The sequence below is a fragment of the Miscanthus floridulus genome, chromosome 6 (assembly GCF_019320115.1).
Source record: "Miscanthus floridulus cultivar M001 chromosome 6, ASM1932011v1, whole genome shotgun sequence".
NCBI classification, from domain to species: Eukaryota; Viridiplantae; Streptophyta; class Magnoliopsida; order Poales; family Poaceae; genus Miscanthus; species Miscanthus floridulus.
Genome location: NC_089585.1, coordinates 23,910,842 through 23,921,695, shown reverse-complemented (window position 1 = coordinate 23,921,695; position 10,854 = coordinate 23,910,842). Strand labels below are relative to the sequence as shown.

Below are 10,854 nucleotides of genomic sequence, written 5' to 3'. Positions count from 1 at the left end.
GAATAGAAGATTGATTTACCCTCATTGTTACCTCCTATTTTCTCTATCTCCTCCCTTCCGGATAAGAGCGGCGGTGTCTTCAACCCCTCCCCAACCCAACGGTGGCCATGTCGGCTTCCCTCCACCACTATGGCGGCCACAGTGGCCCTTTCCTTCCCGACGGCGGCCACGGCGCCCTCATCCACGCCACGAACGGTGGCACGCGGCCACCCCTCCCCAACTGGGGCTGTGCAGCTCCATTCCTTGACCGGCATCGGCGTCCACATCCTGGCCTCCCCACATTGCAGCGCCGCCTTGGCTCGCGTGGATGGGTGTGGCCCGACGGCGGCTCCTACTTCCCGGTGCCGACAACGGCGGCGTGCAGATCTGGTGGTGGATGCTCCTCCTTCCCCACCGGCGATGCCTTCTCCTCCTCCCCCACCTGCGGGGGTAGTGGGTGTCCGAGCGGCGGGGTGGGCAGCTGCAGGGGTAGTGGGCGTCCAGCTCTCCCTCGGGCGAGGCGGAGCGATCCCTCAGGAGTCAGCCGAGGCAGAGCCAACCCTTAGGGATCGGGCGAGATGGGGCCCACGACCGCAGCACCCACCGAGGCGGAGCCAACCCTCAGGGGGTAGACGAGGTAGGGCCCACCGCCTCGGTGGTCGGACAAGGCGGGACCCGATAAGCGATGCAGTCGTACTCTTAATTACGCGGACAAATCAACATTATGGTCATTAGTTTCTATTCTTTGGGTACCCTGCTATTACTCCTCGACGAAACTCCTACTAAAATTATGCATTTGAGAGAATGGTTTCAGTTCTGAGGTCTCGAAGCTACAGAAAACATGACAGTTTCTGCGAGTGCTCTGACCGCGTGTACCGTCGTGATTGTCGTCGCTCTGACCCGCGGGACCCGTGCCGTGTCCTCCCGCGACCCACGCGGCACGGTCTACTTCGTTCGTATGACTGCTGGGCCCCGGGGAGCGTTGTGCCCAGTTGCCAGTGAGTCACAGGCTCCATACCGGGGCCGCGGAAGCGATTCCCCCGTGTTGCAGTGGTACAAAGCGACAGGCGCCTCACGCAGTCACGCTCGCGCCCCTCCTCCCCTTCCCGTTCCCCCCCTCTTCCCATTGCCAAGCAAGAGAGAAACGCACGCGAGCCGCGAGCAGAAAATACAGCAGCGCGGCCGGCACCAGCCATCCCGATCTCGCTATTTTCCCTTCTCCCCCGATGCGATCTCGCCAAACCCTAATCTCCCCGCCCGCCGCCCGGCCGTCGCCGGAGCCCTAGCCCCGAATGCGGCGGCGGTGACGCGTGGCGCGTCACCACCACCAACCACCAACTCAGCGTGCGCGCCCGCCCGCCCGTCCTGCCTTCCGACAGACACCAAGCAGCCAGCCAGCCATGGGCGCCGCCGACAAGTGGCTGCTCCCGCTCGTTTCCGTCTCCTTCGTCTCGCTCCTGCTCTTCCTCTCCGCGCTCTCGGGCTTCTCCGCCTCCTCCGCGCTCTTCGCGCGCCTCCCGCCGCCCTCCTACGTGCGCCGGGGCGCCGCCGCGCCGCCCTCCTTCGCATACCTGCTCGCGGGGGGCCGAGGCGACGGCAGGAAGCTCCTGCGGCTGCTCCTCGCCGTCTACCACCCCAGGAACCGCTACCTGCTCCACCTCTCCGCCGACGCGCCGGCCTCCGAGCGCGCCGAGCTCGCCGCGGCCGTCGCGCGCGCCGCCCCCGCCGTTCGCGCCTTTGGGAACGTCGATGTCGTGGGCAGGCCCACCGCGGGCACCCCAATGGGCTCCTCCGGCCTCGCCGCCACGCTGCGTGCGGCCGCCGCGATGCTCCGGCTCGATGCGGAGTGGGACTGGTTCGTCACGCTCAACGCCGCCGACTACCCCCTTCTCACCCCGGACGGTAAGATTCAAATGCTCGATTTCCATCTGTTAGCGTGATCTGTTTGAGTAGCAGTTTTGTTCCACAGCCGCACAGACTTGTCCGGATCTAAGACAAATCTGAACTCTTTTACTTGGTCGTTGTGAATACCAATGGAGGTTGCTACTTGAAATTGCGTTTGCCGAGCATTTCCGTTCTTGAATTGGAGGCAAAGCATGCTGTACGAACAGATCAGGAAATTGCAAGGGGAGCAACCGCCACTGTTCGGTTGAGCCGTAGCTACAAAAATCAATTTTGTGTTCTCCACAGCATGTTGCTGACTTGTATTAAGTGGCGTTTAATGTTATCTGTCAAGTTGCATAATTGAATGCATAAATATGCCTGAAAGGACCAAAGACCCACTGCGCCACCAGGATTAGGAACTGGCCTGCTGCTGCTGCTGGTACGTTTAGGTGATTTTGGAAGAACTTGCTTGTTTGGAATCCTGTTGGACTGTGGTGCCATAGCCGCCTTAGGTGGAGATATAGTGCAACTACCAGATTGCCATGCTGTCTTCTTCATTCTCTATTTTGGTACCATACCAGCTCAACCACTCCATGACTAATTTGTGCTCTCATCCTTATATGAGGACTCTAATCGTCAGGAACAGGCTATGCAACTCTGGCTGTGGCTTTGTTTGTGTCATCTAGCTGGGATTAACCCTTCATTTTAATGAACAACTAAGAGAGCAACTGATTAACCCTTCAATTTAATGAACAACAAAGAGAGCTTTAACAACAAGCGCACCACTGAATTATCAACACAAGATGCACAATCTGACGCTCTGATTTATGTTGTCCTTTTTCCTCATTTCCTCTGACACTACCTGTATGACATTGCCTTTTTTTTGTTATACATGGTAAGTATTGTAATTTGATCTGTGTTATGTGCTGCTTCCACTATGTCACATATAGTTCATGCCCTTTCTTATTGAAGTGTAATTTTGTTTTTAATAGATACTAGCAAGTTCTAATTTTGCTTTTGGCTTTTGTATTCCGACTGACCCCTCTTAGGGGTTCTTGAGTTTCCTGTTCATGACTCTCTGTTTTCTTTTTGTCCCTTGTGCAGACTTGATTCATGTTTTCTCCTCTGTTCCAAGACACCTCAACTTTATTGATCACACCAGTGACATTGGATGGAAAGAGTATGTTCTATCTGAACATTAGCAATAGTGAATGGTACACAGTGCACTGCTGTTAGTTTCACCAGTATACTGATGTTGTAGGTCTCAGAGAGTGCAACCGATTATAGTAGATGCCGGAGTATACTTGGCTGGGAGGAATCAGTTCTTCCAAGCCACAGAGAAACGGGACACTCCTGATGGTTTCAAATTTTTCACAGGCATTTCTCTTTACTTGCACTTTGTTTTTCACCCGCTTGGTGAAATGGTTTTCTAACACATGCATTCTCTTTCTGTTAGGTTCTCCATGGGTCATTTTAAACAGACGCTTTGTGGAGTATTGTGTCTTTGGTTGGGAGAATCTCCCTAGAACACTCCTCATGTACTTCACAAACGTGATGCTACCTCTAGAGGGGTATTTCCATTCGGTTGCATGCAACTCGGGTTTCCGCAATTTTACAGTGAACAGCGACTTGCGGTATATGGTGTGGGATGATCCACCTCAGATGGAACCCCATTTTCTAAATGTTACACATTATGATGAGCTAGTAGGGAGTGGGGTTCCTTTTGCCCGGAAGTTTAAGGAGAATGAACCCCTGTTGGACAAGATTGATGATAAAGTGCTTCGACGTTGGCGTCACAGACCTGTTCCTGGTGCGTGGTGCACAGGCAGAAGGAGGTGGTTCAGTGATCCTTGCTCCCAGTGGAGCAACGTCAACATTGTAAGACCTGGTTCTCAAGCTGAGAAGTTCCGAACATATATAAACCAGATTCTGGAAGAATCAAAGTCAAGCAACAACTCTTGCAAGCAATAGCAGTAGCATCCAAGCATGAGGCTTCACTTCCCGCGGTTGAAGCGCTGAGCTTGTCTCATTTTGCACAGAGGAGCTCTCCATGTCTCGAGAACTTACTGTCATCTGCTTCAGGAGCAAGCATTTTTGTACCTGTGGTATGAACACACAGCCAAGGTGAGAGATGGGTTTATTCTTTCTGGATTTTTTTTGGTAACTGTCATGGCTTCAAGGGCTTAGTGTACACTAGCATTATTGGAAGCCAAGAGAGCTTACTGTGGGAATACGGAAGCTAATAGACATTGTAATTAGTAGCAATGAGTTGAATGGCCTGTGCCTTTGTTTATAGAACTGATGGAATTGTTGGTGATTCCATACAGAATTGAGAAAATGAAGGAACGGGGGAATGCTATTGATTGGTTGGTCACGGGTTGTTGCTGTTAGCCTGTTATGCACATGTGGTTAATACAATGCTTACTGATTTGTTCCCCCGTGACATGCAGTTATTCTCGTAATCTCATGTGTCCTGTCCTCTTGATATGACATTCTGCGTTTCATCTCATCTGTGCATATGCACTAACAACTTTGGTCTCTTGCAGTGAAGCAGTACCCCCTTAATTGCAGGACTTTAGTGAGCTAATGAATTGTGGATGTGAGCAATGGCAAATCGGCAGTTACCCTTTGTAGGATCTGTTTGCTTTAGGTGTGAATTGTGTGGCTTTCAATGGTATGGTATCCAACTGCAGTGTGGTAGACTAGGCTGTATCCAATCGAAACATGCTAGATTACATGAATTGGAAATGGATGCAGTGCCAGTAGCGTTTGATGCAGCAATGTACATACTATAGTTGCCATAGAATGTGCAAAAGGTTGATGGTACTTATGTGACGTGTTTGACAAAGTAGCAGACGGACCTGACAGAATTCAGGGTACTGTTTGGTTGAGGAATGGAGATGTAAACGCAAAACGATAATCATGTTCATACTGGCAATGGAAACAGAATATATAAGCTAATAATAATGGTTTCTCTGGTACGCTGGCGCCGTCGTCGTCCTCTTGGCGCACCCCTCCGGCACAGCCCGCTACGGCGCAACTTCCAACCGCGTATGCACGCTCGCCAGCGCTTGTCCGCAACCTTCAGCATATGAGTCTCTCGTCATCGACGCGGTTGCCGTTCGCGCCATCTACACGCATCTGCAGCTCGCGTCGGCCGAAGCTGCTGCAGCCGGCAGCCGAAGTAACCCACCGTCGGCCGTCGCAGGCCCGCTCCGCCGAATGTAGAGCCACCGCCATGTTATGTTATGCTAGCAGCGCCGTACCGGGCCGAATGGATGAATCTGAAGCGAGAAGCCCAGCCCAATCCGTGTGAACAAGGAAGCCCAACAGGCGCGTCACCGGACCCGAGCTGAAGCGAGAAGTCCAGCCCAATATGCGTGAACAGGGAAGCCCAAAAGGCAAGTCACCGAACGGACTTACACGTAACTGGGCTGGACGCTCATCCTGTCGGTGCCGGCAGTGGAGACTGGAGAGGAAGGCAGTTGTGCGCACGAGCAAAGGTATTTTTGTTTGGTGGAAGGGAAGAGTGATGCGTTTCTGACTGAAGGGTCAACACTGCATTACATTACATGGATCGATTTCCATGCCAATCGAAACAAACACAAGTAACACATTCTGTCACCAACATAACAAACACCAAGTACTGAGTACCACAGGCCCGGCAGCTTATTACCTTAGGTGAATAACAAACGCTACATATCTAAAAAAAAATGGAATCACTTACCATTTGAAAGAAAAAGAGTAGATATTAAGCGGGTACTCGGGGCACCATTTCAAGTCTGTCTGGAATGCAAAAGTTGGATGCGGATGTAATCGGAAAATAGTCTAGGTTCTTGCGAAAAAAAGGATAAAATGAACCACTGCTTTAAATGGGGACTTCATTTCAGCTCGATGAACACGCGGATGCCCTCGGGAGAGTCCCAGGTCTCGTTGGGGACGAACAGGAACGGGCTCGCTTCGTACGGCTCCGCCAGCCGCTCAGCGTCCAGGGTCTCACCGGACAGCGAAAGGACGCCAGCCTTGCCGACCACCTCGATCCTGTGCTTGAAATCCTGCTCGTCCACAGACTCATCCACGAGGTGCACCACCGACAGCGCGCGCCCCAACTCCTTGTATTGTCCGACGACAACCAGGAACTCCGCGCCGCCGCCGCCGTCGCCGTCGCTGTCGCTGAGCCTCACCACGCGGGCCTGCTCGTGCGCGCGCATCCTCAGCGGCCTGAGGCAGCGCGGCGAGACGACCGTGCGGACCACACCGGGGTGGTCTTGCCGGACGTGCTCGCGCAGGGGCTTGCCGACGTAGCCCGCGCAACCAGAGATGGGGCAGTGGCGCGGGGCGTGGACGCACAATGCCTTGTGGGCTAGCTCCGACGTGTAGGGGATCATCTCGGCGCACCCGTGCTGCCGGAACGGGCATGGCACGTGCAGGCCGCCCAGGATGTGCTCCATGGCGCGGCAGCGGGTGGCCTTCTCTGGCTCACGGCACATGAGGCATTCGACCTCGTCATCCTGATACCCGGTGCAGCACCTTGAGCATGAGACGTGGCCTTTCGTGCACTGCATGAAAACCAAAAAGAGAAAATGGAAGTGAAACAACAGGGGTTTTACCAGTTGGAGCAAATTTGAGGAGGTACACTTGCCTTATGGTGTACAAACATTTGTCATGATAAAGAGTGCATATATCATGAAATTTTATTAAACCTACTATTTTTGCATTTTTAGAGGTGTATTTGCATCTCCTAACAACAACATAGCTTCACCCTAGTTTTACTAGACTTTCGACACCAAACAATTCATGTGGATTGTCTAACTTGGAATTATGACCACAAATATGTATTTTAAACCTTTCTTTTGCGAAGAAATGGTCCCTTTCATGATGATCAATTTGTTTATTCTCAATCAGTGGTACATAGAAATTAAGACAATGCAAATAGATACAACACCAAGGCTCCTCTTCTTCCTCCACCCACACTCGACACCAACTCTGACTCTCATCCTCGCCGCCTCCTTCTCCCCACCTAGCTCTGGTGGCTCCCCGGCCGCCAACCACAACGGCCCGGTCCTAAAACCATTGGATGTCCCTCCTGGTTGTCTTCTTCATCTCCGCTCGAGCTCCCCCGCCGCCAACGCCTCCCGCCCGGCTCCGGTGGCACCCCGCCACCTCTGACTACCGTCACGGTAACTTGGTGGAGGTCGTCTGGCTATCTCTATCGTGCCCCCATGCTTACCCCGCCGAACCGCCTTCCCCAACTGCACGACCGGCGGCGCCTCACCCCATTGTGCCCCTACACCCGCCGGATCCAGGTAAGCCCCTGCACCCTAACCCTAACCCTAACCTTGCCAAAGTTAGGGAAGAAGACCATGTGACATTCTTGAATTGGGTAGAAAAGTTCGAGTGAAAAAGAGACCTTAAATCACTCGGGTGATGTTTAGCTTTACTCTAAATAAATCAGGAACTTTCAAACACGGTAATACTGAAGCATTGGACATGAGAGATTGATTCTGCACATCCATACCTGGAAAATGGGCGGCGTCAATGGACCGAAGCATACACAACACTTCAGCAGGTTGGCATTGATGGCGACGGTGATCTTCGCCCCCGCTTGGTGTTGGCTTGTCTCAGCCTGCAGCCTAGGGCCTTTTGTCGCGGCGCGTGGCGGGGGCACCTGCTGCCTTGGCCTCTTCCCACCCATCTGCGGGCCTCTTTGCATCAGCAATCAGTACAGCGACTAGTGCTACAGTTTGCGAATTAGGTAAAACAATGGAGCAAGATCTTAATCAGTGTGGACTGTGGACTAATCGAAACTCTGATTTAATAGCCACCGAAAATCATCTTAGAAACCGCATGGATTCTCACGACACGATTGGCGTAATAGATCAGGTCCAAACAAGTAACCAAGATAACTATCTTTCATCGCTCGTGTGCTTGTAAATTGCAGGTCGACATGCAATATTTTCCGATCCTCCAAGTCCCAAAACAATCAGTGCAGATGAGAAAACTATAAGCAGCTCTTGGATCTGCCCTCACTCCCTCTCTGAACCGTAGGTCCTGGATCTCTTTCGAAGGATTTCGAGGAACCTCCACGAATCCATAGTCTCCATACGCCAGAATTGGCAGTGCAAGGTTGCAGGAACGGGGATTGAAACATGCAAGAAAAAAAAAAACTCTATATGCATGCAGCGGTGACGAGATGACTCACCTTGCTCATCCTCTTGAAAACGGAGGCGACCGCAAACGCCCCGTGGCCTGTCCGGCTTCTGTTGATGGAAAGCGCGCGTTGTGCTGCTCTCTCCTTGGGTGAGATCATTGGACTGCAAGACGAAGGATTGAAAGAGATTATGTCTTGGTTGGAAAGTGGAAATGGAAGAAGAGAGCGGCCATGGCTGCTGGACTTATTAGTGCAATCAGTTGATTGGCTTGCACCGTTCGCGAGGGCTCACTCTCTAAATTTCTCGTACGCAAGCTGAATTGAAAATCTTTACGTAAGATTTAATCTCTATTTCTATCTTTATCTCTATCCCTATCTCTTATATATAACTAAGAAGTGACAAATGTTCAGATCTAGTATCTGGCAAACGACTACAGCTAAAAAGTGGTAAATATTTAGGCCTACCGGAAGTACCAAACGACTAAGAGCTACGGTCGCATCTCCGGCTCTCCCAGTGTTCTCTCCCTCGTAGTCTCCTCCGGTTTGCATGCATGGTAGGCCCGCTTGTCTCCAGCCGAACAAAATAAAATGCAAATATTGATTTGCATGCATGATCTAAAAGGTAACTAACAGCTTGATTGCAAGCATGACATGCCGGCCAAAATCACCCCTAGTGATCCGCAACTTCCTGCGATATATTTTTGTTTGACCTGGCCAAATTTTGTAATCCATCAAACGTGACTTCCCATCTATTTTAGCATCTCTCTTTTTTTTTTTCACTCCCCTCCTTGTATTAGGGGAGCCCAGCCAAACCATATTCTCTTTTTATTTCCTCCCCACATCGAAACACCATCGTTAAACCTCCAAGATGACTATTACATACCGTCCAGACATGGTGCCTTTTGCAAACCATCCTAAGTGCAAAAGTGCCATTCCAACTTTGGTCTTGTTGGATGTACATGTATTTAATCTCAATCCACATGTATTGAAGTAGATTGGAGTAAAATTAAACTAAGTTCTATGCTAATCCACTCCAACATATATGGATGGAAGGGGATACATGCGCATCCAAATAAGGCCTTAGAGATTAAAACACACAACGTACAGTTGTAAATAACAATCCTTAATTATATGATTGCAAGGAAACGCTTAAGCTTGAATAAGTCACCTGTAAGTAGTATTAAACCATATCACTGTAGCATCTGCAAAGTATTGAGAACTTCACTGACAGTTATATTTATATTAGTGCTCCTCGAGTGTAATCTAAAATTGTTTTGAACACAAAATCATGGATTTCAATCAATCAACTAAGAAATTTTAAGACAGGTTTAGGGCGTGTTTAGTTCGTTACCAAACTGTGCGACACTCCGCCACAACTTTGACGTCACAATTTTGCATGCGTTTGTTTCGTGGCCAGAGTTAAGTCGCCGCCAGAATGCGTCAAAGGGTGCGTAAGTCAGTTTTCACGCCAAACCACGCCGAATCTGTGGCGAGCTATTTGTTCGCAAAACTTTTGGTGTCGCCATAACTTCGGTGCGGCATATGCATAGGCGGCGTATGCATAGGCGGCGTCCAAATAGGCCCTTAACTTGCAAAGTTTCAATCAATCAACTTGCAAGAAATTCTGAAGCAGCTATAGCCCTAAGAAACTACACAAAGTTTAAGATTGAGGCTGATGTGATGCCCTCATGCAACCCCCTTCGACACTGGCACCATGTCAGACTAAATTATTGAAGTTAGATGCTCTGAGCAGATCAAAACTTTAAGTTGGATGCTCTGAGCAGATCAAAACTTAAGCAACGTGCATGTATTCTAGTAAAAACAAACGCCATCTAATAAGGACATTGTTTAAAACGTGACCTGTCATGACATCTGGAAGCGCGTGACTCGGACCCCCCTCATCTACCTCGCCCCTCCCTTCCTCCCCCCACCGCCTCGGCCAGCGGCAGCCTCCTCGCTGGCCGCGCCGCCCACCACCCATGCCCGCCGTTCCACCCTGCCCTTCCCTAACTTAACGGAAGATCACCGGCGCCATCCCTCGTCCTCGCCGCACCCCCGCCCCTCCCCCCCCACCACCGGTGGCCGGCGGTGAGCCGCCTCGCCGCGCCACCTGCAACCCTCCCCCGCCCCTCGACCCCGCCTACCCTAACCACAACACCTCGCCGTCGACCACCGCCGCGACGCTCACCCCGCCAACCCTGCCCAACCGGTTGTCCCCCGCTACCCGCTCGGCGGCGTCCCCGCCGCCTCTCTGCCATCCTTTCAACCCGCCGCCACCCGCATGTCACGGTCGCCTCCCCCTGAACCCCCCTTCTAGAGCCACCGAAGATGGAAACCCTAACCTCGCTGTCGCCGAAACCCTAGCCACCATCGTCTTTTTCTTCTTTTTCGGCACGGGCGCGGGCGTGGGTATGGCCTCCTCCTCCTTCCTCTCTGGCGTGGGCACAACCTCCTTCTTCCTCTCCGTCGGGTACGGGCGCACGGGTCACGTGCTCGCTGAGCCATCGTGTAATAAACTTTGCCTAATAAGAACCCTAGTTCTCACCTCCAAAAAAAAATCGCCACATCTAATAATTCTCTAAATCTCTCTAAATCCCTAACCTTATACAAACAGATCAAACACACCCGTGCAGGGGGAGCAAAGGCAAGTGGGGAAGCACCTGGTCGGCTGGTCGGAGCCCTCCAGCGAGAAGACGTCGAGCTCGGCGGCGTTGAGGACGAGGAACTGGTCGGGCGCGGCGGCGTCTAAGACACCGCCACCGAGCCGGCGATTTGCGACTCTGATCTGGATGATTTCGGGGAGAAGCACGCGATGGTCGGGGCCGGGCTAGCTTATTAGC

The 10,854-nt window shown here is 51.8% G+C and overlaps 2 protein-coding genes across 5 annotated transcripts; one reads left to right on the top strand and one right to left on the bottom strand.

The window, feature by feature from the left end:
* Positions 1-1,055: 1,055 nt before the first annotated feature.
* On the top strand, positions 1,056-4,884 carry LOC136457870 (beta-glucuronosyltransferase GlcAT14A-like). 2 transcript variants are annotated; one of them, XR_010759832.1, is made up of 5 exons: positions 1,056-1,881; positions 2,968-3,043; positions 3,125-3,240; positions 3,320-3,987; positions 4,410-4,884. XR_010759832.1 is itself a non-coding variant. In XM_066457885.1 (4 exons), the coding sequence occupies exons 1-4, from the start codon at positions 1,380-1,382 to the stop codon at positions 3,832-3,834; spliced, it is 1,209 nt and encodes a 402-aa protein (XP_066313982.1). In that variant the 5' UTR covers positions 1,056-1,379; the 3' UTR covers positions 3,835-4,237. The 2 variants fall into 2 exon arrangements, 1 of the variants encoding a protein (XP_066313982.1); XM_066457885.1 differs by lacking the exon at positions 4,410-4,884 and having other exon boundaries at positions 3,320-4,237.
* A 764-nt stretch (positions 4,885-5,648) lies between these two features.
* Positions 5,649-8,499, bottom strand: LOC136457869 (E3 ubiquitin-protein ligase SINA-like 10). Of its 3 annotated transcripts, none has more exons than XM_066457883.1 (4): positions 8,480-8,499; positions 8,066-8,177; positions 7,382-7,558; positions 5,649-6,422 (listed from the first exon to the last, which is right to left on the bottom strand). In XM_066457883.1, the coding sequence occupies exons 2-4, from the start codon at positions 8,171-8,173 to the stop codon at positions 5,745-5,747; spliced, it is 963 nt and encodes a 320-aa protein (XP_066313980.1). In that variant the 5' UTR covers positions 8,174-8,177; positions 8,480-8,499; the 3' UTR covers positions 5,649-5,744. The 3 variants fall into 3 exon arrangements, with proteins under 3 accessions (XP_066313980.1, XP_066313979.1, XP_066313981.1); XM_066457882.1 differs by lacking the exon at positions 8,480-8,499 and adding an exon at positions 8,307-8,370; XM_066457884.1 differs by lacking the exon at positions 8,480-8,499 and having other exon boundaries at positions 7,382-7,600; positions 8,066-8,143.
* Positions 8,500-10,854: the final 2,355 nt, after the last annotated feature.

Excerpts from the sequence above, each read along its gene's own strand:
- LOC136457870 (XM_066457885.1), top strand. The coding sequence starts at position 1,380 with ATGGGCGCCGCCGACAAGTGGCTGCTCCCGCTCGTTTCCGTCTCCTTC. Across the intron at positions 1,882-2,967 it reads CCCCCTTCTCACCCCGGACG|ACTTGATTCATGTTTTCTCC; the intron begins GTAAGATTCAAA and ends TCCCTTGTGCAG. Across the intron at positions 3,044-3,124 it reads AGTGACATTGGATGGAAAGA|GTCTCAGAGAGTGCAACCGA; the intron begins GTATGTTCTATC and ends CTGATGTTGTAG.
- LOC136457869 (XM_066457883.1), bottom strand. The coding sequence starts at position 8,173 with ATGATCTCACCCAAGGAGAGAGCAGCACAACGCGCGCTTTCCATCAAC. Across the intron at positions 7,559-8,065 it reads TTTTCAAGAGGATGAGCAAG|ATGGGTGGGAAGAGGCCAAG; the intron begins GTGAGTCATCTC and ends AGAGGCCCGCAG. Across the intron at positions 6,423-7,381 it reads TGACGCCGCCCATTTTCCAG|TGCACGAAAGGCCACGTCTC; the intron begins GTATGGATGTGC and ends GTTTTCATGCAG.